At 44.1% G+C, this 25,137-nt stretch overlaps 2 protein-coding genes across 4 annotated transcripts in view; one reads left to right on the top strand and one right to left on the bottom strand.

Annotated features, from left to right (window-relative positions):
* Nucleotides 1–20,963, top strand: part of LOC111822432 (zinc finger protein 805-like) — a 30,995-nt gene extending 10,032 nt beyond the window's left edge. The window contains exons 3-4 of one of the 3 annotated variants that reach the window (XM_023741293.1): nt 6,566–8,079; nt 18,711–20,963. In XM_023741293.1, the coding sequence (XP_023597061.1) occupies nt 6,566–8,079; nt 18,711–19,733 (2,537 nt within the window). In that variant the 3' untranslated portion in view covers nt 19,734–20,963. Of the gene's footprint in view, nt 1–6,565; nt 8,080–13,561; nt 13,689–14,578; nt 15,063–18,291 lie in introns of those variants that run through there. The other 2 variants (XM_023741292.1, XM_023741291.1) reach the window with 2 other exon arrangements.
* The window catches only part of LOC101350500 (zinc finger protein 772), a 287,781-nt gene that overhangs the window by 117,494 nt on the left and 145,150 nt on the right, over nt 1–25,137 (bottom strand). The window lies entirely within an intron of this gene.

Below are 25,137 nucleotides of genomic sequence, written 5' to 3'. Positions count from 1 at the left end.
TTTATTGATTGTAGATTTGTTTGTTTCATCCTGCATTTTTTTTTTATTTGGTTATGTCTGAGCAGGTGGGCTGTGTGTTCTTTGTTGTTTGCTTATCCGTGGGCATGATACTTTTCACCTCCTTCTCCAATGGGCAGGGTCAGTCACTCAGGTATGGTACAGTAGGGTAGGTCCAGGTGAAGGGGAGTTGCTGAGTTGGGTTGTTTGTGGCACGTACCAGGAATGACAGTGCGGACTGAGAATCGGTGCAGGGCAGGTTCCAGTAGTCCATGCCTGTGCTGCTTGGGAGTGTGATGTTCAGTGCACGGTGCAGGTGGGCAGGAAGGAGGGGGTAGACTGTGATGTGTAGAGATAAGATGGGTATGGGAAAGATGAGAGAGAGGAGAGACGAACGGGAGCCAAAAACATACACACAAACAAAGAAGAGTGCTAAGGGAGCTTGCTATTGGAGTGGAGAGATGAGAGACTGAGAAATGGGAAAAACAAGAAAAAGGGTAAAATTAAAAAGTGAATAAATCAAGAAACTGGAAATGAAGAAAGACAAAAAGGGAATAAGAGAGAGAAGAAAACAAAACAAAGAGACGAAAAAAAAAAAAAAGAAGTGACCCCAGTGATGTTCCTGTGCATCTGCACAGAGTAAGTTAGGAGTAGCTTCCAAGCCACGTGGTACTGCCCAGCTAGAAGGGGCTCCCAAGCCAAGAAAAGAAAAAGAAAACAAACAGATCAAAACAGAACAAATCAGAGCAAACAGACAAACAAAAAAAGCCCCAGAGGTCCCACCAGCGTGGCAGCACAGGCCAGGAAGCAGTTTCATAGTCGAGTGGTGTTACGCAGCCTTTCAGGAAGAAGGAAATATACGGAGCCAGGTATTTGAGAGAAAGGAGGGGGAGGTGGTGAGAGGTAGGGAAGAAATCTAAAGAAGGGGAAAAAAACAACACCAGTAGCCAATAAAAGGCACTCAGGGAGCCAGCCAGTGTGGGCAGGTGGAATCCAAGTGACACTGGGGTGAAGCTGGTGCTTCCCGGCCAAGAGACAGTGGCTGCAGGAAGCAGAGGAGGCTGAGTGGGGGTGAAGAAGGATGGGGGGTAGGAAAGCATATTTTGCTGGTTACTGGTTGTTCTGTCTCCTGCTGGAAGCTCCGTGAAGCTGCTTTCCCGTACCCCCCTGTTTGCTGATCTCTGATAGGAGTCCAAGATGGTGGATCTGTGCTGTGGTAGCTGATAAGGGACCTTTGCCTGTATCTTTTCTTGCTCTCTGTTCTTGGTCAGTTTCTTATCCCATTCGGTGCTTGGCTGAGTTCTATATCTTTTCATTTGATGCTTAGGGTTTCAAGATTGACGTGTGACTCTATTTGACTTAGTTTTTCTGATCTTTGCTGCGGAGGGACAGCGTAGTACTTCTGACTATAGCGCCATGTTGCACGGAAGTCCCAGTTTTTTAGCTTTGACTTATTTTGCAACTTTCTTATCTTGGATGATATGTGGTTCTGTCCTGTGTTCTAGTCTTGGGTTGCTGTCTGATATTGTTGGTTCTGTAACCGGAGGACTCCCTTTAATATTTCTTGTAATTTAGTTTTGGTTTTTACAGATTCCCTTAACTTCTGTTTATCTGGAAATCCCCTAATTTTGCCATCATATTTGACAGACAGTTTTGCTGGTTGTACAATTCTTGGCTGGTAGTTTTTTTCCTTCATGGCTTTATATATGTCATCCCATTGCTTTGTTGCCTGCATGGTTTCTGCTGAGTAGTCAGAGCTTAGTCTTATTAACTCTGCTTTGTAGATGACTTTTCATTTATCCCTAGCCACTCTTAAGATGCTCTCTTTATCTTTGGTTTTGGCAAGTTTGATTATATGTCTTGGTGAGTTTCTTTTGGGATCTACCCTGTGTGGGATTCGATGAGCTTCTTGGATAGGTATCTTCTCATCTTTCACGATATCAGAGAAGTTTCTGCCAGCAAATATTCAATAATCCTCTCTGTATTTTCTGTTGTCCCTCCTGTTCTTATACTCCAATCATTCATAGGTTTTTCTTCTTGATAGTGTCTCACATAATTCTTAGAGTTTTCCTCATTTTTTAAAATTCTTTTATCTGATTTTTCCCCAGATAAATTGGTGTCAAGGAATTTATCTTCAGTCTCACTAAATCTGACTTCCATGGTCTCAATTCTGCTCCTGCGACTTTCTATTGAGTTGTCTAATTCTGAAATTTTCTTGTTAATCTTTTCGATTTTTATTTGTTGTCTCTCTATGGTTCCTAGCAGCCTGTTAAATTTGTTGTTCTGTTCTTGTATTGTTTTCTTGAGTTCCTCTGTTGCTTTGTCTATGTATTCCTTGGCTTGGTCTGAGTTTTGCCTGATCTCCTGAAGAGCTCTGTATATTAATTCTTTGAATTCTAACTCCAGTAATTTCAAGAATTTCTCTTCCTCCAGAAGGTTTCCTGGTGCTTTGGTTTGGTCGCTTTCTGGAGTCATCTTGAAGTGCTTCTTTATGTGATTTGATATTGACCGTTGTCTCTGAGCCATCAGTAAGTTATAATGGTTATTTACTGTATGTTTGCTTACTGTGTCCCAGGTTTTTGTTTTGTTTTGATATGCCCAAGTAAGCTGGGCGTGTGAGCCGTTTTGGTTATTGACATCTTTGAAGCTCTCATATCTTGTCACCAGGTGGTTAGAGCAGCTGCTAGGTGTATGAGCCTAAGAGTCTGTTCACTTTTCTTGTGTGGATGCAGCTCAGGTGTCCAGGTCGTTGGTCACTGAGTGTGTGGTGCAGACTCTCACCTACAGTCCATATGGGCAGAGCTGTGTAGGGATGTTTGGAGCAGGAACAGGTATCTGGCTGCAGTAGGGGGCTGTGTGCTGAGCAAGGCAAGGGGCTGATGGCTTCCCCTGAGTGCCTGGGTGGAAGGCTTGTCCCTGTCCCCTACAGCACGTAGGCGGGTAGGTTTTGCAGCTGGACTTTGGGCACCTAATGATATTGCCTGTAAGGACTGGGAGGCAGCACTTTTTCTCAAACCCATTGTGGGTGGCTAAATCGAATGGGTGATAGTGCTAGTCCTCAGGCCCCATTGTGGGTGGGTGAGGCCCCTTCTTAATGGGCAAGGCGGTGTCAGATGTCACAAATCTGCAACTCCCCCATGGCTGCTGCAGTTGAAAATAGGCTTCAGGTATATGCCCTGTTGTTCTATGCTAATGAGGGCCTATGCTGTTGAATTAGCCAACATAGCTCTAGACATGGGTGAAGCACGTTAGAAGTCCATGGACCTCTTATGCCAGTGCCTAGGCAAAGGGGCAGTGCCTGCTCTGAGTTCCCAGCTTACGGGGGTGTGGTGATTTTTTAAATCCACGAGTCTGGTTTGGGCACAGATAGTCCTGACTTTCTGGCTTAGGGTCTTGGCATTAATGAGGGCCCACAGTGTTGAATCAGCCCACAGAAATTTAGGCAGCGGTGAAGGGCATTAGAAGTCCATGGACCCCTTTTGCCAGTGCCTAGGCAAAGGGGTAGTGCCTGCCCTGAGTTCCCGGCTTAGGGAGTATGGCGATTTTTTGAAGCTGCGAGACTGGTTTGGGCACGAATAGTCCTGAGGTCCCAGCTTAGGGAGCTTGGTGGTTTATTTTGAGACTTGTTTTGGAGCAGGTAGACCTTAGTTCCAACTTAGGGGGCATGGCAATTGTTGAATACTGCTGGACTGGTGTCAGAGCGGAGCAGGGAGGGGAGTTGGGTAAAGAGAAAGTGGCACTTCTCCTTTGTGAAAGTCCCTGAGGGGGAGGGGTTATTTTGATTCCATGGAGTAGGTTAGACACTTGCACTTAACTTTTGCAGGTCCAGCGCTGCTTCCCCCTGGCTCCGGAGGCTTGTACAGACTCTCCGCCTCCTGGTCTCTCCTAACGTGGTGAAACGAGTCCTACGTGCTGCTGCTCACCTCAGCCAGCATGCACCGGCTGACCTAGCCCGCAGGTTGCCAGTTACCTCACGACTGGCACTTCTTCGCTGTTTCTAAACTGCCTCTCCCTCCCCTTGCCGCTCAGTCTGACTCCTTAACTTTGTCTTTGATGATTAGGGCTCCTAGATTGTCATATATAATCAATCCACTTGTTTTTTCTGGTCTCTGTTGTAAGAGGGACCACAGGAAGCATCTGACATTCTGCCATCTTGGCCCCACCCCTCTGGGCATTTCTCGAAACTCGGCTTAGGGTAAGACATGCCTATTTCTAAAGAAATGGATTTATGTTCTTTTTCAATGAGAAGAGTTAAAACAAGGCTGGAAAAGATCAATAACATATTTTATAAAGAAGTTTTTAAACAAAAACTTCTCCATCTTTATCTACCTCCTTAATTACATTTCACACTGTTTCTCCCAAGCTCATTCTGCTCTGGCCATGCTGGGTTCCTGCAGTTTCCCCAAGTGGGAAAAGTGCACGTCCACTTGGGGCCTCACTGCCTGCTGCATGCTCTCAGGCATTTCAGCATTTCACACAGCCCAGCACTTTCTGTGTGAAGTACTGAAGTGCTGGAGCTTCTCAGCACAGTACTACCTCTCACCTAGCTGTTTTCTGATCACAAGATCTAATGTAAGCCCTCCTCTGTGATGTTCCCTTTCTCCCATCACCCTATTATATTATTCTAAGCCAGTTGTTCTCAACTGGGATAATATTGCCTTCAATGTTTAACGGTAAATATGGTGTAGTAAAATGAGTTTCTTTATGTATCCTTTTGCCTTAGCTGTGTGAAAAAGAGAGAAAAAGGAAACAGCTTGGGAGATTTTTTTCCCCCTTGGCCCTGAGGAGTTGTTACAGTTACCCAGGGGAGAAGCTAGTCCGTGCTGTTAGAAAATGTCAGTTATTATGCAAACAGATGGAGCCATTTGAGAGGGAATTGGTCAGTTTAATCTAGAGAGGAGGTTGGTCAGTTATGCAGATAGGGTACGTAAAATCCACCCAGTAGAATTCAGCCACTTGCCTGTATAAGCACCCATCCCACAGAGGTTGAAGGGGACCTCACTATCACCAAGAATAGCCTGGAGTGGAGCATGTCCTTTGCACCCGGGGTTCCTGCACTGAGAACTTCCTAGACGCAGGAGACAGAGAAAGTTGTAACACTGGGAGGGTGGCAGCAGAACCAGGAGACCAGTGTGAGACAGCGTGGTGGACTTCCTGGCCCATGGAGAGAGAGAGCTGAGTGCCTTCGGGCAGGAGGCTTGCTGGTGGAATGGGGTGACTTTGCGCAGTTGTTGGTTGAGCCAAAGGGACTTGCCAACCCATAGAGCAAGAGAGCTGAGCACCTTCAGGTAGGGGGTTTGTTAACGGAGTAGGGTGCCTATGGACATTTGTTGGTGGAGCTAAAAAGGTGTTACACTTGCCTAAGCAGGGTGGAGGTCAGGCCTGAACAGTGGCAGAGGAGGTCAGGCTCAAGCAGGGGCTGAGGCCAGGCCTGAACGGGAGCTGAAAGGAACCTGTCCTCAGGGTGCCTACAGGAAGTCTGCACAGCTGGCTTAGAGAGAGAGAGCGAGCTGCCTACACTAAAGGAAGGAAGGATGTGCTCTTCACTTTGGGGTAGCCTTCTAGACCTTGCCTGTGTGCTTCCTAACGTTGATCCTGTTCCTGTTACTTTCAGGTTAATCCTGATCTCACTAATACTTCCCTAATAAACCATATAACTGTGAATATTGTTTGGGAGTTCTCTGTGGCCATTGCAAAGAATTATCAAACCCAGCAGAGAAGTAGAGAGTGCTGTGGGGTGGTCAGCTGGCGTCAGAACTGGTAAAAAGGTTGGATAGGGGAGATATGTCTGATCTCCACCTCATAGGAATCAGATTTGGGCTGATGGTGGTGCTGATTCTCATTCTATCTCAAGTTAGACGAGGTCCAATGCTACCACTATCCCATTACATATGGTCTGTGAGTTCTGTGTGGCCATTACAATGAATTACCAAATGTAGAAGAGAAGTAGAGAGTGTCGTGGGGAGGACAGCTGGTGCCAGAATAGGTGATAAGTTTGGAGAGTGAGGTATGTCTGACCTCCACTTCATAGGGATCATCTTTGGGCTGATGATGGTGATTTTTTTTCCTCCTAAAGTTAGAGGACTTCCGTCACTACTCAAACTTTACATCTGTGTTCTCTGAAGACTCTGCCTTTGTACATTCTGTCTCCTAAAGCTGCAGTGCCCTTCCCACTCTGTCTGGCAACTTGTCCCTCTCAGGACTCAGCTTGTGGGACACCTCTTCTGGGAAGAGTTCCCTGAAATCTTCCTTTTTCCATCTGAGCTGCTCCCATAAGACTATGAGATGCCCTCGCTGAGAACAGACTCACCATACACGGTGTCATTACCATGGTGTCCACCCACTTCCCTGGTCTGGAATGTGAGGAGGGTTCATCCTCTCCCCTGGTCTCCATTCCAAGCTGGTAAAGAGGCAAAGAAAGAACTGGCAAACCTGGGTTTCAGAGATGTCAAAACACATCAGGCACAGAAGCACTATTTCCATCTTTATGTTCTCACTGAAGTGGTGATTTTGTTTGTTCTGTGTTGTTGTTACTAATAGGACTTTTTGTATGTTTGATGTCTTTCAGGGGGCAAAGCAAAACTTGAGTCCACAGAGCCAACCACTCCTGAGCTGGCGTTGTCTGAGGGAGCCTCAGACCAGGGACGACTGACACAGGTAGTCTCCAAAGACTGCCAGCTGGGACGATACAGGGGTCAGGAGGGTCCACTGGAAATGCAGGACCAACATTTGAGACCAGGGATAGACCCCCAGGAGGGGCAGCTCCCTGGGAAAATGAGCCCTGAACATGATGGTTTGGGGACAGATGATGGTGCGTGTTCAAGGATTCTGCAGGAGCAAGTCTCTCCAGGAGATGCTGTCCGTGACAGTGACTCACATAGACCTGCTAAAGATGCCATGACTCATGAAAAGAGAAATCCCTATGTATTCAAGGAATGCGGGAAAGTGTTTAACAAAAGACTTCTCACTCAACATGAGCGGATTCATTCTGGAGTGAAGCTCTATGAGTGCACAGAGTGTGGGAAAACTTTTAGCAAGAGCACAAACCTCATTCAGCACATCAAGGTCCACATTGGGGAGAAGCCTTATGAGTGCACAGAGTGTGGGAAGTCCTTTAGCTTCAGGTCACGCCTTGCACGGCACCAGCAGTTTCACACTGGGGAGAAGCCCTATGCATGCACAGAGTGTGGGAAGGCCTTCAGCCACAAGTCAAAACTTACAGAGCACCAGCGGATTCACACTGGGGAGAAGCCCTATGAGTGCACAGAGTGTGGGAAAGCCTTCAGCCACAGGTCCCAACTTACACAGCACCAGCGGATTCACACAGGGCAGAAGCCTTATGAATGCAAAGAGTGTGGGAAGGACTTCAGCCACAGGTCAAAACTTGCAGAGCACCAGCGAATTCACACTGGGGAGAAGCCCTATGAGTGCACAGAGTGTGGGAAGGCCTTCACCCACAGGTCACAACTTGCACAGCACCAGCGGATTCACACTGGGGAGAAGCCCTATGAGTGCGTTGAGTGTGCAAAGGCCTTCAGCCGTAGATCCCAACTTAAACGACACCAGCGGATTCACACTGGGGAGAAGCCCTATGAGTGCATCGAGTGTGCAAAGGCCTTCAGCTGTAGGTTCCAACTGACACAACACCAGCGGATTCACACTGGGGAAAAGCCCTATGAGTGCACACAGTGTGGGAAGGCCTTCAGCTTCAGATCACACCTTACACGGCACCAGCAGTTTCATACTGGGGAGAAGCCCTATGAGTGTATTGAGTGTGGGAAAGTCTTCAGCCACAGGTTACAACTTGCACAGCACCAGCGGATTCACACTGGGAAGAAGCCCTATGAGTGCATCGAGTGTGCAAAGGCCTTCAGCCGTAGGTCCCAACTTACACGACACCAGCGGATTCACACTGGGGAGAAGCCCTATGAATGCATTGAGTGTGCAAAGGCCTTCAGCTGTAGGTCCCAACTTACACAGCACCAGCGGATTCACACTGGGGAGAAGCCCTATGAGTGCACAGAGTGTGGGAAGGCCTTCAGCCAGAAGGCACACCTTATAAAGCACCAGCGGAGTCACACAGTGGGGGATGCCCTGTGAGTCCAGTGAATGTGGAAAGACCTTCGCCCACCCGTCCACTTTAGTCCGGCATAAGAGGAACCACAGAGGAGAAAAACCCTTTGAGGAAGAAGTGTGGGGAAGCCTTTTGTGATTGGCCAACCTTATTTTGACACTATAGCATCCACACTGGAGAGAAGCTTATGAGTGCAGTGAGTGTGGAAAGGTGTTCAAGGCACGCCTCACTCAGCGCCAGAGAATTCATACTGGGAGAAGCCCTATCAGTGTGACAGATGTGGGAAGATCTTTCACAAGTGGGAAGCCTCTGTCAACATTCAGGGTCTTCTACTGGGAATGGATTTTTTAAACGTAATCACTGAAGAAAATCTTTGGTCACAGGATCCATCTTAGCATCTGATCATTCATGCCAAAGGGAAAGCTCACAAATGTCATTCCTGTGAGGAAGCATTCTGTCACAGATCATTGCCATCCAAGGGTCATATTAGAAATTGACCCACATAGAGTCTGACTGTACATCTGAAAATTCATCCAGGAGAGAGACATAGTTGTCACTGTTCACTTAGGAAAACATTCAGCCACGTCTTTATTAGTTTTCCTCTGTATTGTTATCTCAGGAATATTTAAACCAAGAATGAGAAGACAGAGAAGACACAGAAAAGAAATGGAAACAGCAGTTTTTTTTGCAGAGTTCCCAGCCAAGCTTATTACAAATTGTTATTCGTTCCTTATTTGAAGATAAGGGAGTGTAGTTTCAGAGACCAAAGGGCTTCGTCCTTGTTGTACATTTGCTGCTATCCAGTGCTGTTGGAGTTTGTCAGTAGAGTGCAAGTCTGAAATAATTTGTTGAAAGCCTGTTCTTCAGCATTGTCCTACCCTTGAGGTACATAATTCTTTATGGAATAAATGAAGGCTTAAGTTATAAAATAGTTTTTTTTTTTAAATGCTAAGGATATACATACAAATGGGCATATTTTAAGAAATCTAATTGTTTCTTCATGTAGTCCCAATTTCTCAACCTTCATACTTTTTTTAGTCCCGATTTATTGTTTTCTTTTTTGCCTCCTATGGCAAGTAGATGAGAGTGGAGTTGTGTGACCTTCCCAGGTGTGTCCTAATTCTTTTTTCTCACTGAGATTCCTCAGCTTCTTTAATCTTCTGTAGATATATTTTCCCAAGTCTACCTCGACAGTTTTCTAGGAATTGAATTACAGCTAAGACAAAATAGCTAAATTAAGTTAAAGGATCATGATGAACTCAGAAGAAACATGGAGAAGGAATCTTATTTTTTTATCTTATAAAAGATTGTGTCAACACTTGCTTTAATATGATTGGATATAGAAGTGGAAACACTAATTCTCAGTTTTATATGGAAAGACAAGATACCCCAAATAGCCAAAGCAATTTTGAAGAAGAACAAAGTAGGACGCCTCACACTTCCTAACTTCAGAACATACAGCTGCAGTAATCAGACTAGTACTGGTTTAATGATAGACACATAGACCAATGGAACAGAATTAAAAGCCCAGATATAAATCCAAACATCTACAGTCAATTGTTTGAGAAAAGATATATGTATACAGAAATTAATGTTCATTAGTGGTTATCAGGCATGGGGAGTGGGGCAGGGATTCACTCTCTAGATAGTAGATACTTGTTATTTTTGGTGATGGGAAAGGGAACACCGAGTGGGATTGAAGTATACACAGCATGAGAAAGGTAAATGATGTCACAAAAATGTACACGAGAAAAAAGGACCTCTTAGTAGTTGTTATGGTATATGTAATTCGGAACAAAAGCAAAAACAACCAGAAAGTATATGTGCGGGTATATATGCATGTGTGGAGGCATATATGTGTTAGATGTGTATATGTGAAAATATATGTGTCTGTATACAGGTAGGGGCCCACAGTGGTTAAGAGCTCACACTGCTAATCAAGAAGTCAGCAGTTCAAATCCACCAGCTGCTCCTTGGAAACCCTGTGAGGCAGTTCTATTCTGTCCTATAGGGCCACACTGTGTGTCAGAATTGACTCGACGGCAACGGGTTTGGTTTGTTTTGGTTTATATACAGTTGTATGCATTTGTATATGCATTTATGTAACTGTATGCACATGTATTCATGTATATATAGTAAAACACATAGGAGGTACAGTAATGGATACTTCTTAGACATAACCAAACACTTCGTGGGATTTGATTTCTGTATTTGGAGGATTAGGACCGTAGTCTCATGGAACTTCTCAGTCAATTGGTATAATATAGTTCATAAAGTAATGTTCTGCATCCTAGCTTGGTGAGTAGTGTCTGGGGTCTTAAAAGCTTGTTATTGGCCATCTAATATACAACTATTGGTCTCTGTTCATCTGGAGCAAAAGAGAAGGAAATGAAAGACTCAAAGAACTAGTCTACAGGGCTAGTAGTCTACACAAACCACAGCCTTGTCTACCTTGAGACTGTAAGAACTAGATAGTGCCTAGATACCACTACAGACTCTTCTAATCAGGGCCACAATAGATGGACCCTGATAGAATGGGAGAAAAATGTGGAACAGAACCTCAAGTTCCTAAAAAAAAAAAAAAAAGACCTACTAGACTAGTTGAGACTTGAGGATTTCCCAAGACTATTGCCCTGAGATACTCTTCAAACCTTGAACTGAAACTAACAGTTTGGCTTACAAAATAAGACATTAAGTAAGTAAGTAAGTAAGTATTGTGCTCCTTTAAAAATTCACCTGTATGGGACCAAACAGTCAACAATTGCTTTAAAACAAAGATGAGAATATAAGGGGCAGGGAAACTAGATTTATGGAGACAGAACAAAAATGAGAATGTTCATGCATTATGAAGAGTGTAACCAATGTCACTGAATAATTTTGTAGAAATTTAATAGGAATCTAAACTGCTGTGTAAACCATCACCAAAAACACAATAAAGTGTCATTTAAAATAATAAAAATATAAATTTTTTAAAATGAGAAATTTTATAGCTAAACCAGGATATGTACATGCAAGTATGTGTGGATGTCACAATTACCACCATTGACTTAGTCCCTTGGTGATGTCTAGTCAGGGGATTTGGGAATTACTTCATTGTATAACATTTTCAAAGACCCAGTGTTGAAACAAGGTCTGGTTTTATAGGTACCAGGGGTTAGGACTTCAGCAGCTGATGAGGACCAAAACAAGCCCATCATTCCGACCATGTGTCACTGTCTTTGTACCTGGAAGAGGAAGGGAATATCAACCAAGAAGCGATGAAAAAGAGGAAACAAAGGGGTAGTAGCGAGCTATTGTACTCAGCGGGGCTGGGCCCTTGTGAAGGGTTAACGTGTCAGTGGGAGCATAGAGTGAAGAGGAAGATGGACACTCAGGATCGCTGACTCTCCCGCTCCCTGCCTCCAGAAAAGGGGCTGTCTTATTCCTTTCCTGTCAGCTGGTGCTTAAGAATTGATGACTTTGAAATTGGGTGTCTGCTGGACAAGAAGAAATTTGGCAATGTGTATCTATCTCAGCCTACAGAAAATCACCTTTATTGTGGTCCTGAAACTTTCACTTCCCAGAGTGTGAAAGAAGAACTGGAAGAAGGCTCCAGGGTTAGCACTGGTGGGACCTTTAAGTTGTGAAATTGGATTGGACTGCAGAGAAAAGTCTTCAAGGTGGAAGCAATGGGATAGTTTAGGGGTAGTATTTGTAGGAGAAGCTAGGTTCAGATTAAGAGGAAAAAGGAAAAATGGTAAACCTCTGCCAGCAATTCATCCAGAGACTGTCATTCTGTTGACAGGTCTGGATTTTCATTTCTGTGTGCATCTGGTGCTGCAATCCTTCTCTAGCTAGGACTCAAAAAACCAGGGCCATTTAGTTAGAAAAACAAAACAAAATCCTTAACCTTCAATGATGATGACAGTTCTTTCCATAATACACCTCTGGGGTGATTGCTACAACTCTTAACATGACTTTGTTGGTTTCTTGTTCCCAAACAGTTGTCTAAGAGTAAAATTCAGACTCTGAAAGATTCAAATTAAAGAGAGATTTATTGAGAATACAAGCAAGTTGGGGAGGCGGTGAATCCTACAGGGTAAGAAAGACAGCCCCGCTGAGGCATGAAGCCACAGGTTTCCAAGGCAAAAACCGCAGGCAGCCGTGGTACGCTAAACTCATCTTCATTGGTTGATACCTGGGTTGGTTAGATCAAGGTAATGAAAAAGTACAGAATATGAGTGAGGAGGTGGGTTGAGGGGCATCTTCTGGGAATCTGCAGACCACAAACTGTTCTTGGGTGCAGCTGTTTCCTAGAAAATATGAGAATAATCTACCAGCATATCTTCGTTTGCAAAACCTGAGAGGGAGGTTCTGCAGAGATTTGTATATGGGTCAAGATGGAGTCACTCTTGCTCCCTTGATACAAGTCCAGGCTAGGCCAAGAGCCCATTCTGGGATTATTCCATTTGTCACAATGTTGGGCTGGTTCTGGGTTGATCCTATGTTGATTCCTTTCTCCATCTATACTTATTCCTTTGATGATCTTATCTAGTGTAACTTAAAATAAGAATGTAAGCTTAAAACTCATGTTTACACCTCCAAACCAAGAACCGTCTCCCAACGTTCATTCATATGTGGAACTGCCTACGTGATAAAGATATTTTGGGGCCTGATAGACCGTTCAAACTGAGCACGTTCGAAATTGGAGTCCCGGTTTTCTCTCCAAGCAGCCCCCACTTGCCACCTCCTCTCCTAAAGGATGACAGATCCACTTTGCTGCTCTTCCCAACGACACTACTCAGAACTGTGTGCATCTCCCAGCTGCGGCGCCTGGCCAATGGCCCCGGCAGAGGGCAGTTCGTGAGTGGGAAACGGGTCTGCGGGAGACCTCCGGAGTCCTCCTTAAAACGGTCATTTTGGCCTCTCTTTTATCCATATCCCGTATGAAAGGGTCCCGAGAGGAGATAACGGGAGTGGGGAAGTCACGGGCCGAGATGAGGGCCGGGTTCCGCGCCTTTGCACTTACCGGGGCACCCAGCAAAAGTCCTCTTCTCTCGAGTCTCGGTTTCCGCGAGAGTTACAAGGACGGCTTCATACTCGCCCCTTGTTCCGTCCCCACCGTGCTCACTGTCAAGAGGTGGATTTGAGGTGAGCCTCATGCACGGTTAAGTGAAGAAGACAGACTTGGAATGTCACACGCCAGGCTGGGTTTGCGTAAATGACTACGTTACCCAGAAGGCATTGTGCGTCGCCATAGGCCTTTGGGCAAACGTTGGCCAAGCGGCGAGGCATTTTCTGCGGCACGGGTGGATGGGGGCGGGATTTCTGGCCTGTTGGCATACGTCATCTGCTTGAGACGATTGTTGCCACACAGGGCGGGGGGACTGGAGTCTTCCTCCGTCGCAGCTTCCCAGCTTGGCTTTGTGGGACCCTCTCCGCGCCTGTGTAGGAGCCGTGAGACCCCCCCCCCCTTAACGTGGGATGTCCCTTGGGCCCCTACCAGGACCTCGGATTTCCTGTTGCTGCCGCACCCCGCCGTTTCTGCAGCCCCGGATGCGCGCCCTGGGCTTTATGCACCATTACACCGGGACACTGAGGCCCGTAATGCAATTCAGCTGAAGTCGCCCCGTCTCTGGTATGGAAGCCCGCAAGGCCCGTCCCGGTCGCCAGCCTCTCCATTGCCCCTTTGTCCACAAGGTCCCAGAATGGCGGCGGCGCTGAGGGACCGGGCGCAGGTGAGTGGAGGATGGATTTGGAATTGCTGCTTCTCTGCTAGGTCAGAGAGGACCCATGGGCCAGCCGGAAGCCGAGAAAGGCCAGAATTTCTCTTTGCAGCTGCTTCATCACAGCGAGTGCTGCTGGCTTGTCATTTGCTTTATCCCAAGGCCCGGAGGAGTGTCAGGGAGCTCTAGTTAAGCAATGGTCAAACGCTCGACTGCTGACGGACAGGTCTGCGGTTCGATACCACCCATCCGCTTCCCGGGAGAAAGACCTGGTGATAAGCTCCCATATAGATTACAGCCTAGAAAACTCCACTGGGCAGTTTTATTCAGTTACATTGGGTCGCTGAGTCAGAAATGACTTGACGACACCTGACAACAACAGAGGAGTGTCAGCCCTCTGACAGGTGCACTCAGGGGTTGTGGTATGAATGATGCTCTCTTTAGGGGCTCCCATGACACTTAGAATGAATCCAACCCCCCACCATGGCATGCAAGTCCCTACCCAACTGCCCAGACAGACCACCTACGACCTTGTCCCCAGCATTCTTCCCTTGTTGACTGCTCACCAGACCCACCAACCATGTTTGGTTTGCTTCCATCTCCCAGTCTTTGTCCTTGCATTTTCCTCTGCCTCAGACACTGTCCCCAGATCCCTGCAGGGCCTCCCCTTGTGTCCTTCTGGCCACTGCTCAGGTGTCACCTCTTTAAAGAGACCTTTCCTATTTCGGGGTCCCTGTGTGGTGCACGCAGTTTGTGCTTGTCTGCTAACCCAAAGGTTGGCAGTTTGAACCCATCTAACAGCACTGTGAAAGAAAACAGTGATAACTAGTCAGGCTTAGTTGCCACCATCGTTACTGTGATTGGTATTGTTGTTACTATCATCATCCTTTTCCTGTGACATCTCACAGCGCTTACTGTCCTATTCTCTAAGGACTACCCATATAGGATGCTCTTCTCTCCTACAGTGCTGTTGTGTGCTGTCGAGTTGATTCCAACTTATTGCAACCTCGCCTTCCCAGCACCAAGCTAGGCCCTCAGGCAGTACTGGGTGATTTGGGCCTTGAGTCTCTCTGCACCTTGATCATTGACATAGAGACAGTCTCTTGTCTCATCCAGCAGGCTCAAGACCAACACTACTGCCTCTCTTTAACTTGCCAGGGGTCTGTGACCTTCGAGGAAGTGGCTCTGACCTTCACTTGGGAGAAGTAGGGGCAGCTGGAACTGACCCAGAGGACCTTTGTACTTGGAGGTGATGCTGGAGACTTGCAGGCTCCTCTTCTCATTGGGTAAGGCCTCACCTCTTCACTATGAACATATTTTTTATTTTCACACCTGAAGAGGATGCTATTGGCATCTAGTGGGAAGAGACCAGGGTGCTGTTCAACGTGCTCCAATGCTCAGGACAGCCCCCTGAACAAATAATAAAATAGTTCAAAATGTCAAGAGTGTGGAGATTGAGAAATCCTAACTTAGACAATTCTCTGCTGTAATGTCATAATCAACATATAGACCATTCTATTTGGGGGAAAGACAGGGTTAGAAATCTAGGGCATTTCTTGAAACTCAGTGTGAAATGGTACTAGTAAGAGCATCAGAACCTGTCTTACTTTTGCGGGGATAATGACCATAAGGATCAGCCCAAAGCTGATTCCTTTGAGGTACAGGTCAGACATACCTTCACCTTCCAACCTTTTTACCAATTCTGACACCAGCCATCCTCCCCACAGCACTCTACTTCTGCTGTGTTTGGTACTTCATTGCAATGGTACACAAAACTCACAGACCATACTTAAAAAGTTAAGTGATTTTTTTAAGGAAGTAAAAAGGTACGACTCGCAATCAGGATCAACAGGCTCCAAGTCAGGATCAGGATACATGTAGGCAAAGCCTGGAAGGCTCCCCCAATGAGATCACATCCCTCCCTTCAGTGCAGGACAGCTCCCTCAGCTCCTCTTGGCTGTGCAAGCAACCAGGCCCTTCCCTCTGCTGTGCATGCCCACTGTCAGCCATGCCGGCCTCCTCTGAGCCCCTTTAGGATATGCCTCTCGGCCTTCGGGCTTCCTGCCATAGTCTCTCTACTGCCAACAGATCCAACTTATAGTTAGTGTAACAGTTTTGTTTAGCTCTGTTAGCTGCATTCCTAGCAGCAGTTTTTTGCCAGCATCACCAATTCTCTGTAGGGCCCCTCAGGGCCTGTTGCCACCAGCTCTGCTGCAGTGCCCCTTCCTTTTTAGATTAAGACATGCCTATTTCTAGAGAATTGGAATTATCTTCTTTTTCAATGAGAAGAGATAAAGTAAGGCTGGAAAAAAAGCAATACATATTTTATAAAGAAGTTTTTTAAACAAAAAAGTCCTCCATCTTGCTTTGCCAACCTCCTTAGGCACATTTCACACTGCTCTCCCACCGAGCTCACGCTGCTCTGGCCGTGCTGGGTTCCTGCAGTTTCCCCAAATGGATGTCCGCTTGGGGCCTTTGCATTTGCTGTTCTTGCTGCCTAGTGTGTGCTTTCTACCATTTCAGCATTTCACACAGCCTGGCACCTTCTTACCCAGCAGTAGTCTGGTCACCACAGCTAATGTAAGCCTTTCCCCTGTGACACTCTCTTTCTCCCATCACCCTATTACATTATTCTAAACCAGTTGTTCTCAACTGAGATGATAGTGCCCCCACCCCAGGGGATAGTTGGCAATGTCTGGAGATACTTTTTTTATCGTTTTAAAAATTCATATACTATTTGCCTATTTAATGTTTTTCACTTATACTCTTTAATAATATCAGTTATATCAGTTGTGTTGTGCAACCATCACAAATATTTGTTGCCAGGTTTCCATTACCATAAACAGAAATTCAGCGTTTCCTAAATAAATGTTTTTACTGAACTTAGTTCAGGTTCTACCAGTCGAGCATCCTTTTGGTCCTGGTGCCTCTGCCATTGACTTCTTGATACAGTCCTAGAGTCTTTTACCCCCGCTTCTGTCAATATGTGTCTGACTGCATCTAACAGATGACCAGCTCAAACTGGCTTCATCCTAAAGGAAATTTATTATTTCACCTAATGAGAAGGCCAGGGGTGGAGCTGGCTTCCAGGTTGGTGGATGACAACCCAGTTACCTGTTTCTTTAGTTTCTCTCCTTGGTTTGGGTCCTTCAGCCAGTTCTCTCACGCAAGTTGCTTCAGGTGATGCAATTTGCAAGTTGAGGAGACCAGTGCTTCTCACCCTCCCTGAGTGTCAAAATCATCTTAGGAGTCTGCAGATCTACTGCTTTCTAAGCCTCCCCATCAGAGATTTGGTTTCAGTTGGTCATTGGAACCCGACAGCCTCAGGTGGTTTTGATGCACAGACAGATTGAGATCCACTGACTTGGATTAATTAGAAAATACCTTCTGGAAGGAGTAGGTCATTTTGCACCACTGAGCTGCTCTGCCTGCTTTGCCGTATATCAGAGCTCCATGTGTGTGAGTCTTACTGAGGTCGCTCTTGTTTTTCATTGCTAGTTTGTTTTAGCTCTGTGCCAGTACCACAATGCTTTGATGTCCATAATTTCATCATAATTCTATTACCTGACACTGTAAGTCCCCCTCTGAATTCTTCCTCTGAGATATTTTTGGCCCTGTTCTCTTTCATGTAAATTCTAGAATCAGCTTACTGTGTTCCAGGATAAACCCAGTTGGGATTTTACATGAAGTTGTATTGAGTTTATATATTGATTTGGGTAGAATCATCATCTTTATATTATTATCTTCTTCATTTATATAGATATTCTTTAATGTCTTCAAGCAACGTGTTATAATTTTCTCTATCTAGATGATGTCTATTTTGCTAGTCTTCACCTAGTGTTTCTCAGGCACACTGGACTCAATATGTCCATCCAGATCCTGTTCAGTTCTGCCTTAGAAGTCCTGTCCTGGGAGTGGCTGTCGACATCCCTACTGTCAGAACCATGGGAATCAGCCTCTCCTCTGCCATGCCTGTCTCTGCTTTCTCAGCAGCACCCTCCTTTCCTGCACAGCCATTCCTTGGGTTCTCTGAAGAATTTGTGCCTTTGTACATTCTGCCTTCTAAGGCTGCAATACCCTTCCCACTCTTATCTGGCAACTCATCCCTCTCCATTAGGTCACACCTTACGGGACACCTCTTCTGGGAAGTGTCCCATGATCTCCTGTCTCCCATCTGAGCTATATTAAGTGCCTCTTCATTGTGCTCTTATAAAATTATGAGATGTTCTCGCTGAGAACAGACTCACCACACACACTGTCATTACCACTGTGTCCACCCACCCCTTGGTCTGAGGCTCTTCCCTGTCTCATCCTCTCCCCGTGGTCCCCCTTCCAAGGCGGGAAGGAGGCAAGGACCAGGAAAGAAAAAACCATCAAACCCGGGATTCAGAGATGTCAAAACACAGCAGGCACAAAGGCACTATTTTCATTTTTATTTTCTCACTGAAGTGGTGGTTTTGTTTGTTCTGTGTTGGCATTACTAATAGGATGTTTTCTATGTTTGGTGTCTTTCAGTTCAGGGGACAAAGCAAAACTTGAGACCACAGCCAACTGCTCTTGAGCCAATCTTCTCTGAAGGAGCCTCAGTCTAGGGGCAACTGACACAGGGAGCCTCCAGGGACTCCCATCTGTGGTGAGACAAGGATCAGGAAGGGCCAGCAGAAATGCCGAATGAATACTTGAGACCAGGGATAGACCCCCAGAAGGAGCAGCTGCCTGGGAAGATAAGTCCTAAATATGATGGTCTGGGGACAGATGATGGTGCGTGTTCAAGGATACTACAGGAACCAGTCATTCCAGGAGATGCTCACCATGAAAGTGACTCACATGGACCTGCTAAAAATGCCATGAGTCATGAAGAGACAAATCCCTATATTTGCAAGGAATGCGGGAAAGTGTTTAACAAGAGACACCTCCTTACGCAACATGAGCAGATTCACTCTGGTCTGAAGCCCTTTGAGTGCACAGAGTGTGGGAAAACTTTTAGCAAGAGCACAACCCTCCTTCAACACCACATCATCCACACCGGGGAGAAGCCCTATGAGTGCACAGAGTGTGGGAAGGCCTTCAACCAAAGGGCACACCTTACGCAGCACCAGCGGATTCACACTGGGGAGAAGCCCTATGAGTGCAGTGAATGTGGAAGGGCCTTCACTCACCACTCCACTTTTGTCTTGCACAAGAGGAGCCACACAGGGGAAAAACCTTTTGAGTGCAAGGAGTGTGGGAAGGCCTTTCGTGATCGGCCAGGCTTCATTCGACACTACAGCATCCACACTGGAGGGAAGCCCTATGAGTGCATTGAGTGTGGGAAGGCCTTCAACCACAGGTCAGAACTTACACGGCACCAGCGGATTCACGCTGAGAAGAAACACTATGAGTGCGTTGAGTGTGGGAAGGCCTTCAACTACAGGTCACACCTTGCACAGCACCAGCGGATTCACACTGGGGAGAAACCCTATGAGTGCAGTGAGTGTGGGAAGGCCTTCAACCAAAGGGCACACCTTACGCAGCACCAGCGGATTCACACTGGGGAGAAGCCCTATGAGTGCAGTGAGTGTGGAAAGACCTTTGCTCATCTCTCCACTTTTGTCTTGCATAAGAGGAGCCACACAGGAGAAAAACCCTTTGAGTGCAAGGAATGTGGGAAAGCCTTTCGTGATCGGCCAGCGTTATTTCGACACTACAGCATCCACACTGGAGAGAAGCCCTATGAGTGCAGTGAGTGTGGGAAGGCCTTCAACCGCAAGTCACACCTCACTCAGCACCAAAGGATTCATACTGGGAGAAGCCCTATCAGTGTGACAGATGTGGGAAGACCTTTCACAAGTGGGCAAACCTCAGTCAACATCCAAGGACTTCTATTGGGGATGGAAAATCTTTGGCCAGAGGAAACTTCTTATTCAGCATCTGATCATTCATGCCAAAGGGAAAGCTCACAAATGTCATCCCTGTGAGGAAGCATTCTGTCATAGATCATTACTTGTCATCTAAGGGTCATATTAGAAATTGAGCCACATAGAGTCTGACTACATCTGAAAATTCATCCAGGAGAGAGACCCAGTGATCACTGTTCACTTAGGAAAACCATCAGCCACATCTTTGTTAGTTTCCTCTGCATTGTTATCTCAGGAATATTTAAACCAAGAATGAGAAGGCAGAGGAGACATAGAAAATAAAAAGAAATGGAAACAGCAGTTTTTTTCAGAGTTCCCAGCCAAGCTTATTATAATTTGTCATTGGTTCCTTATTTGAGGATAAGAGAGTTGTTTCAGAGGTCAAAGGGCCTTGTCCCTGTTATACATTCACTGCTATCCAGTGCCCATGGAGTTTGTCAGTTGAGGACAGGTTGGAAAAAATTTGTTAAAAGCCTTGTTCTACAGCATTATCCTACCCTTGAGGTACGTAAGTCTTTATGGAAAAAATGAAGGCTTAAGTTATGAAATAGTTTCTATTTAAAGAGGTAAGGATACACATACAGGTGGGCATTTTTTTTTTTTTTTTAAAGTTTCTTCATGTAGTTCCAAGTGCCAGCATTCATACTTTTTTAAATCACTATTTTTTTTTTTTTTCCTTCTGTGGCATCTGGATGACAGTATAGCTGTGTGACTTCCCAGATGACCCTTAAAACTTTTCTCTGACTAGGATTCCTCAGCTTCTTTAATCCTCTGTAGAGAAACTTCTCCAATTCTACCTCGGCAGTTTTCTAGGGGTTGATTACAGCTGGGGGAAAAAAAAAACCACACACACATAGCTAAATTAAACGATCATATAAACTCAGAAAAACATGGAGAAGGAATCATATTTTTCATCTTATAAAAGACTGTGTGAAGACTTGCTTTAAAGTGACTAGATACAGAGATGGAAAATCTAATCCTCAGTGTTATATGGAAAGACAAGACCCCAAATAGCCAAAGCAGTTTTTTTTTCTAAATTTTATTTATTTTGTTGAGAATATACACAGCAAAACATACACCAATTCAGGTTTCTGCATGTAAGTTTAGTGACATTGATTACATTGTTCGGGTTGTGCAACCATTCTTACCCCTTTTTCTGAATTTGTTCCTCCCTCAATAACATAAACTCACTGCCCCCTAAGGTTCCTGTCTAATCTTTTGAGTTGCTGTTTTCAATTTCACCCCATATAGATAGTTTTTGAAAGAGCATAATACTCAAGGCAGATCTTTTTTACTAGTTAGGCTAAACTATTGTTCAGTTTTAAGATGACTTCAAGGGATATTTTTGGTTTAAGGTTTAAAGATTATCTCAGGGTAGTAGTTTCAGGGTTTCATCCACCCTCCATGGCTCCAGAAAGTGTAGAGTCCATGAGAATTTGAAATTCTGTTCTCCATTTTCCCACTTTTGATCAGGATTCTTCTATGGAATCTTTGATCAAAATGTTCAGTAATGGTAGCCAGACACCATCCAGTTTCAGTCTTGAGGCAAATGAGGCAGTTGTTCATGGAGGCAATTAGCCACCCATTCTATATTCTCCTCCTATTCCTGATTTACCTTTCTCTGTTGTTCCAGGTGAATAGAGACCAGTGGTTGTGCCTTGGACAGCTGCATGCAAGCTTTTAAGACCTCCGGCACTACACAGTGAACTAGGAGGTAGAACAGAAGCACTAAACACATTATTAGGCCACTTAACTGGGATGTCTCATGAAACCATGACCCTAACCATCCAAACCACAGAACCAAATCCCGTGAGATGTTTGGTTGTACATAAGCAGCCTCAGCAGCTACTCGCTTTTTTTCTGTCGTAAATATATCACACGACTTTTACTAATTCAACTTTTTACAGGTGTACAACTTACAGCAATTACAATAATTGGCTGTGCAACCCTACCATTAATGCGATTTTTCCATCACTGTTAAAGCTGCTTTCTCCCCTCCCTCCTGCCATTGGTAACCACTAATAAAACATTGGTTTCTATAAATTTGTCTTTTCTTGTCTTTTTAGATAAGTGACCTCATACAGTATTTGTCCTTTTGTGTTTGGGTTCTTTTGCTCAGCATAATGTCTTCAAGCTCCATACCTGAAGACATGTATCCATACTGTAGCATGAATCAAGACTTAATTTCTCCTGCTTGCTGAGTAGTATTCCACTGTATGAATGTATCACATTTTGTTTATCCATTCATCTGTGTGGGAAATTATCAGCCTGGGAATGATCTGCACGCGGACACTCCCGAGCTGATTTCAAGGTCTCCGGGATCCGTACCGCACGTCCTGCACGCAGACGTGCCATTCCCACCTGCAAACGGGAGGGAACACCGAGTCTCTCAGAACTTGCTGATCTGTGAGCCTTAAAGATAAGTTTGGATACTTACAAAAGTCTTGATATGCTTTGAAGGAGAAAAACAACTTATGTTGACCAGATATTTGGAATAATGCCCAGGCGGAGACCTTAAAAATAAACCACTGCAAGTCCTCAGGGCTGCAGTCTTGTTTGTCTTTGTGTGTGTCTGTCTTTTTTGTTCATTTCACCGCCCTAAACTGCAACACATCTGTTGATGGCATTTAGGTTGCTTCCATCTTTTGGCTATGGTGAATACTGCTCCAATGAACATTGGTGTACAAGTCTCTTTTTGAGTCTTTGCTTTCAAGTCTTCTGGGTATATACTTAGGAGTGGGATTGCTGGGTAATACGGTAGTTCTGGAGCTCTGGTGGTGCAGTGGTTAAGAGCTTATAACCAAAAGGTCAGTAGTTTGAATCTACCAGCTGTTCCCTGGAAACCTTATGGGGCAGTTCTACTCTGTCCTGTAGGGTCACTATGAGTTGGAATTGACTCAGTGGTAATGTTTTGTTTTTTTAAATGGCAGTTCTATTTTTAGCTATTTGAGGAACCAGCATACTTTTCCAGAATGGCTGTAGCATTTTGCATTCCAACAAGCAATGGATAAGGGTTCTGATTTCCCCACATACTTGCCAAGATTTTTTTTTTTTTATCTTAGCCATCCTAGCGAGAGTGAAACCGTATCTCATTGTGGTTTTGATTTGCATCTTTCTGATGGCTGATGACACTGAGCATCTTTTCTTGTGTTTGGTGGCCACTTGAATGCCCTCTTTGGTGAAATGTCTATTCAAGTCCTTTGCCTATTTTAGGATTGGTTTGTATTTTTGTTGTTAAGCTGTAGAAGTTTTATATATACGTTGGTTATTAGATTCTTGTTGGATATATGGTTTTCAAAGATACTCTCCCAGTTGGTAGCTTATCTTTTCACTTTTTTGGTAGTCTTTTGATGAACAAAAATTTTTAATTTTTATGAGGTCCCCTTTATTTGTCTTTTCCTGTTCATGTTTTTGTTATTATATTAGATAGTCCACTGTTGAAAGCTAGGCCTGACAGCATTACCCCTGCTTGTAAGAATTTTATGGTTTGAGTTTGCACATTTAAGTAAGTCCTTAATCCATTTTGCATTTGTTTTTTTTTTTTTATGCCGTGAGACATGGATCCTGTTTCATTTTTCTGCATGTGGAAATCCAATTTTCCATACCATGTATTGAAGAAACTCTTCTTCCCCATCAAATGGATTTAGCACCCTTGTCAAAAATCAATTGACCATAGATATGTGGATTTATTTCTGGACGCTCAGTTCTATTCCATTGGTTTATGTGTCTATTGTTATACCACTATCAGGCTGTTTTATTTATTATAGCTGTATAGCATGTTTTAAAATTAGGAAGTGTGAGTCCTCTCAGTTTGTTCTACTCTTTAAACATTGTTTTAGCTATTCAAGGCCTTTTGCCATCCCATAGAAATGTGAGGATTTTTTTTTTCTTTCTGTAAAGAAAGCTGTTGGAATTTTGATCGAGATTGCATTAAATCTATAGATCGCTTTGGGTAGTATTGACATCTTAACAATATTAAGTCTTCCAATCCATGAACATGGAACATCTTTCCATTTAAGTCTTCTTCAATCTCTTTCAGCAGTGTTTTATAGTTTTCATTGTATAAGTCCTTCATGTTCCTGGTTAGATTTATACCTAGGTATTTTATTATCTTAGATGCTATTGTAAATGGAATTGTTTCCCTAATTTCCCTTTCAGATTTCTCATTGCTGGTGTATAGAAACCCAACTGATTTGTGTTTGTTGACCTTGTACCTTGAAACTTTGCTAAATTCTTTTATTAGCTCTAGAAGTTTTCTTGTGGACTCTTTGAGGTTTTCTATATATAGGATCATATCATCCATAAGTAGAAGTAATTTTTGTTCTTCTTTTCCAATCTGGATACCTTTTATTTCTTTTTCTTGTCTTATTTCTCTGGCTAGGATTTCTAATACAATATTGAATAGACATTATGAGAGCAGACACCCTTGTCTTGTTCCCAATTTCAAGGGAAAGCTCTCAGTCTTTCTCCATTAAGTATAATGTTGGCTTTTCATTTATGTCTTGAATCATATTGAAAAAAATTCCCTTCTATTCCAATCTTCTTTAGGGTTTTCACCAAGAAAGGGTGTTGGATTTTATCAGATGCTTTTTCTGCATCCATAGAGATGATCATGTGGTTCTTTTCCTTTGTTCTATTGATGTGTATTACCTTGATTGTCTTTATAATGTTGAACCATCCCTGCATTCCTGGAATAAATCCCACTTGGTCATAGTGTATGACTCTTTTAATATGTTGTTGGATTCTGTTTGCTAGTATTTTGTTGAGATTTTTGCATCTATATTCATAAGAGATATTGGTCTGTAGTTTTCCTTTCTTGTGTCTTTGGTTTGGGTATTAGGGTTATGTTTGCTTCATAGAATGAATTAGGGAATATTTCTTCTTTATCTTTTGGAAGAGTTTAAACAGTACTGGTGTCAAATCTTCTCTTAATGTTTGGTAGAATTCCCCAGTGAAGCTATCTTGTCCAGAACTTTTTTTTTTTGGGAGGTTTTTGATCACTGATATGATCTCTTCACTTGTTGTGGGTCTGTTGAGACTCTATTTCCTCTTGAGTCAATTTGATAAGGTTCTGTGCTTCTAAGAATTTGTCCATTTCATCTAGTTTATCCAATTTGTTGCCATACAGTTGTTTGTAATATTGTCATAATTCTCTTTATTTCTATTGGGTCATTTGTAATGTCCCCTCTTTCTTTCTTTTTCATTATTTGCATCTTTTCTCTTTGTCCAGTTAGCTAAAGGTTTGTCAATTTTATTGATCTTTTCAAAGAACGAACTTCTGGCTTTATTGATTCTTTATATTGTTTTTCTGTTTTCAATTTTATTTATTTATGCTCTGATCTTTGTTATTTCTTTTCTTCTGGTAGATTTAGGCTTAATCTTCTGGTAGATTTAGTGTTAATTTGCTCTTTTTTTTCTAGTTTCTGGAGTTGTTGAGTTAGGCTGTTTATTTGAGTTCTTTCTT

Source organism: Trichechus manatus, unplaced genomic scaffold, assembly GCF_000243295.1.
Source record: "Trichechus manatus latirostris isolate Lorelei unplaced genomic scaffold, TriManLat1.0 scaffold00176, whole genome shotgun sequence".
In the NCBI taxonomy this organism is placed as follows: domain Eukaryota; kingdom Metazoa; phylum Chordata; class Mammalia; order Sirenia; family Trichechidae; genus Trichechus; species Trichechus manatus.
This window is presented reverse-complemented; position numbering and strand designations above follow the sequence as displayed.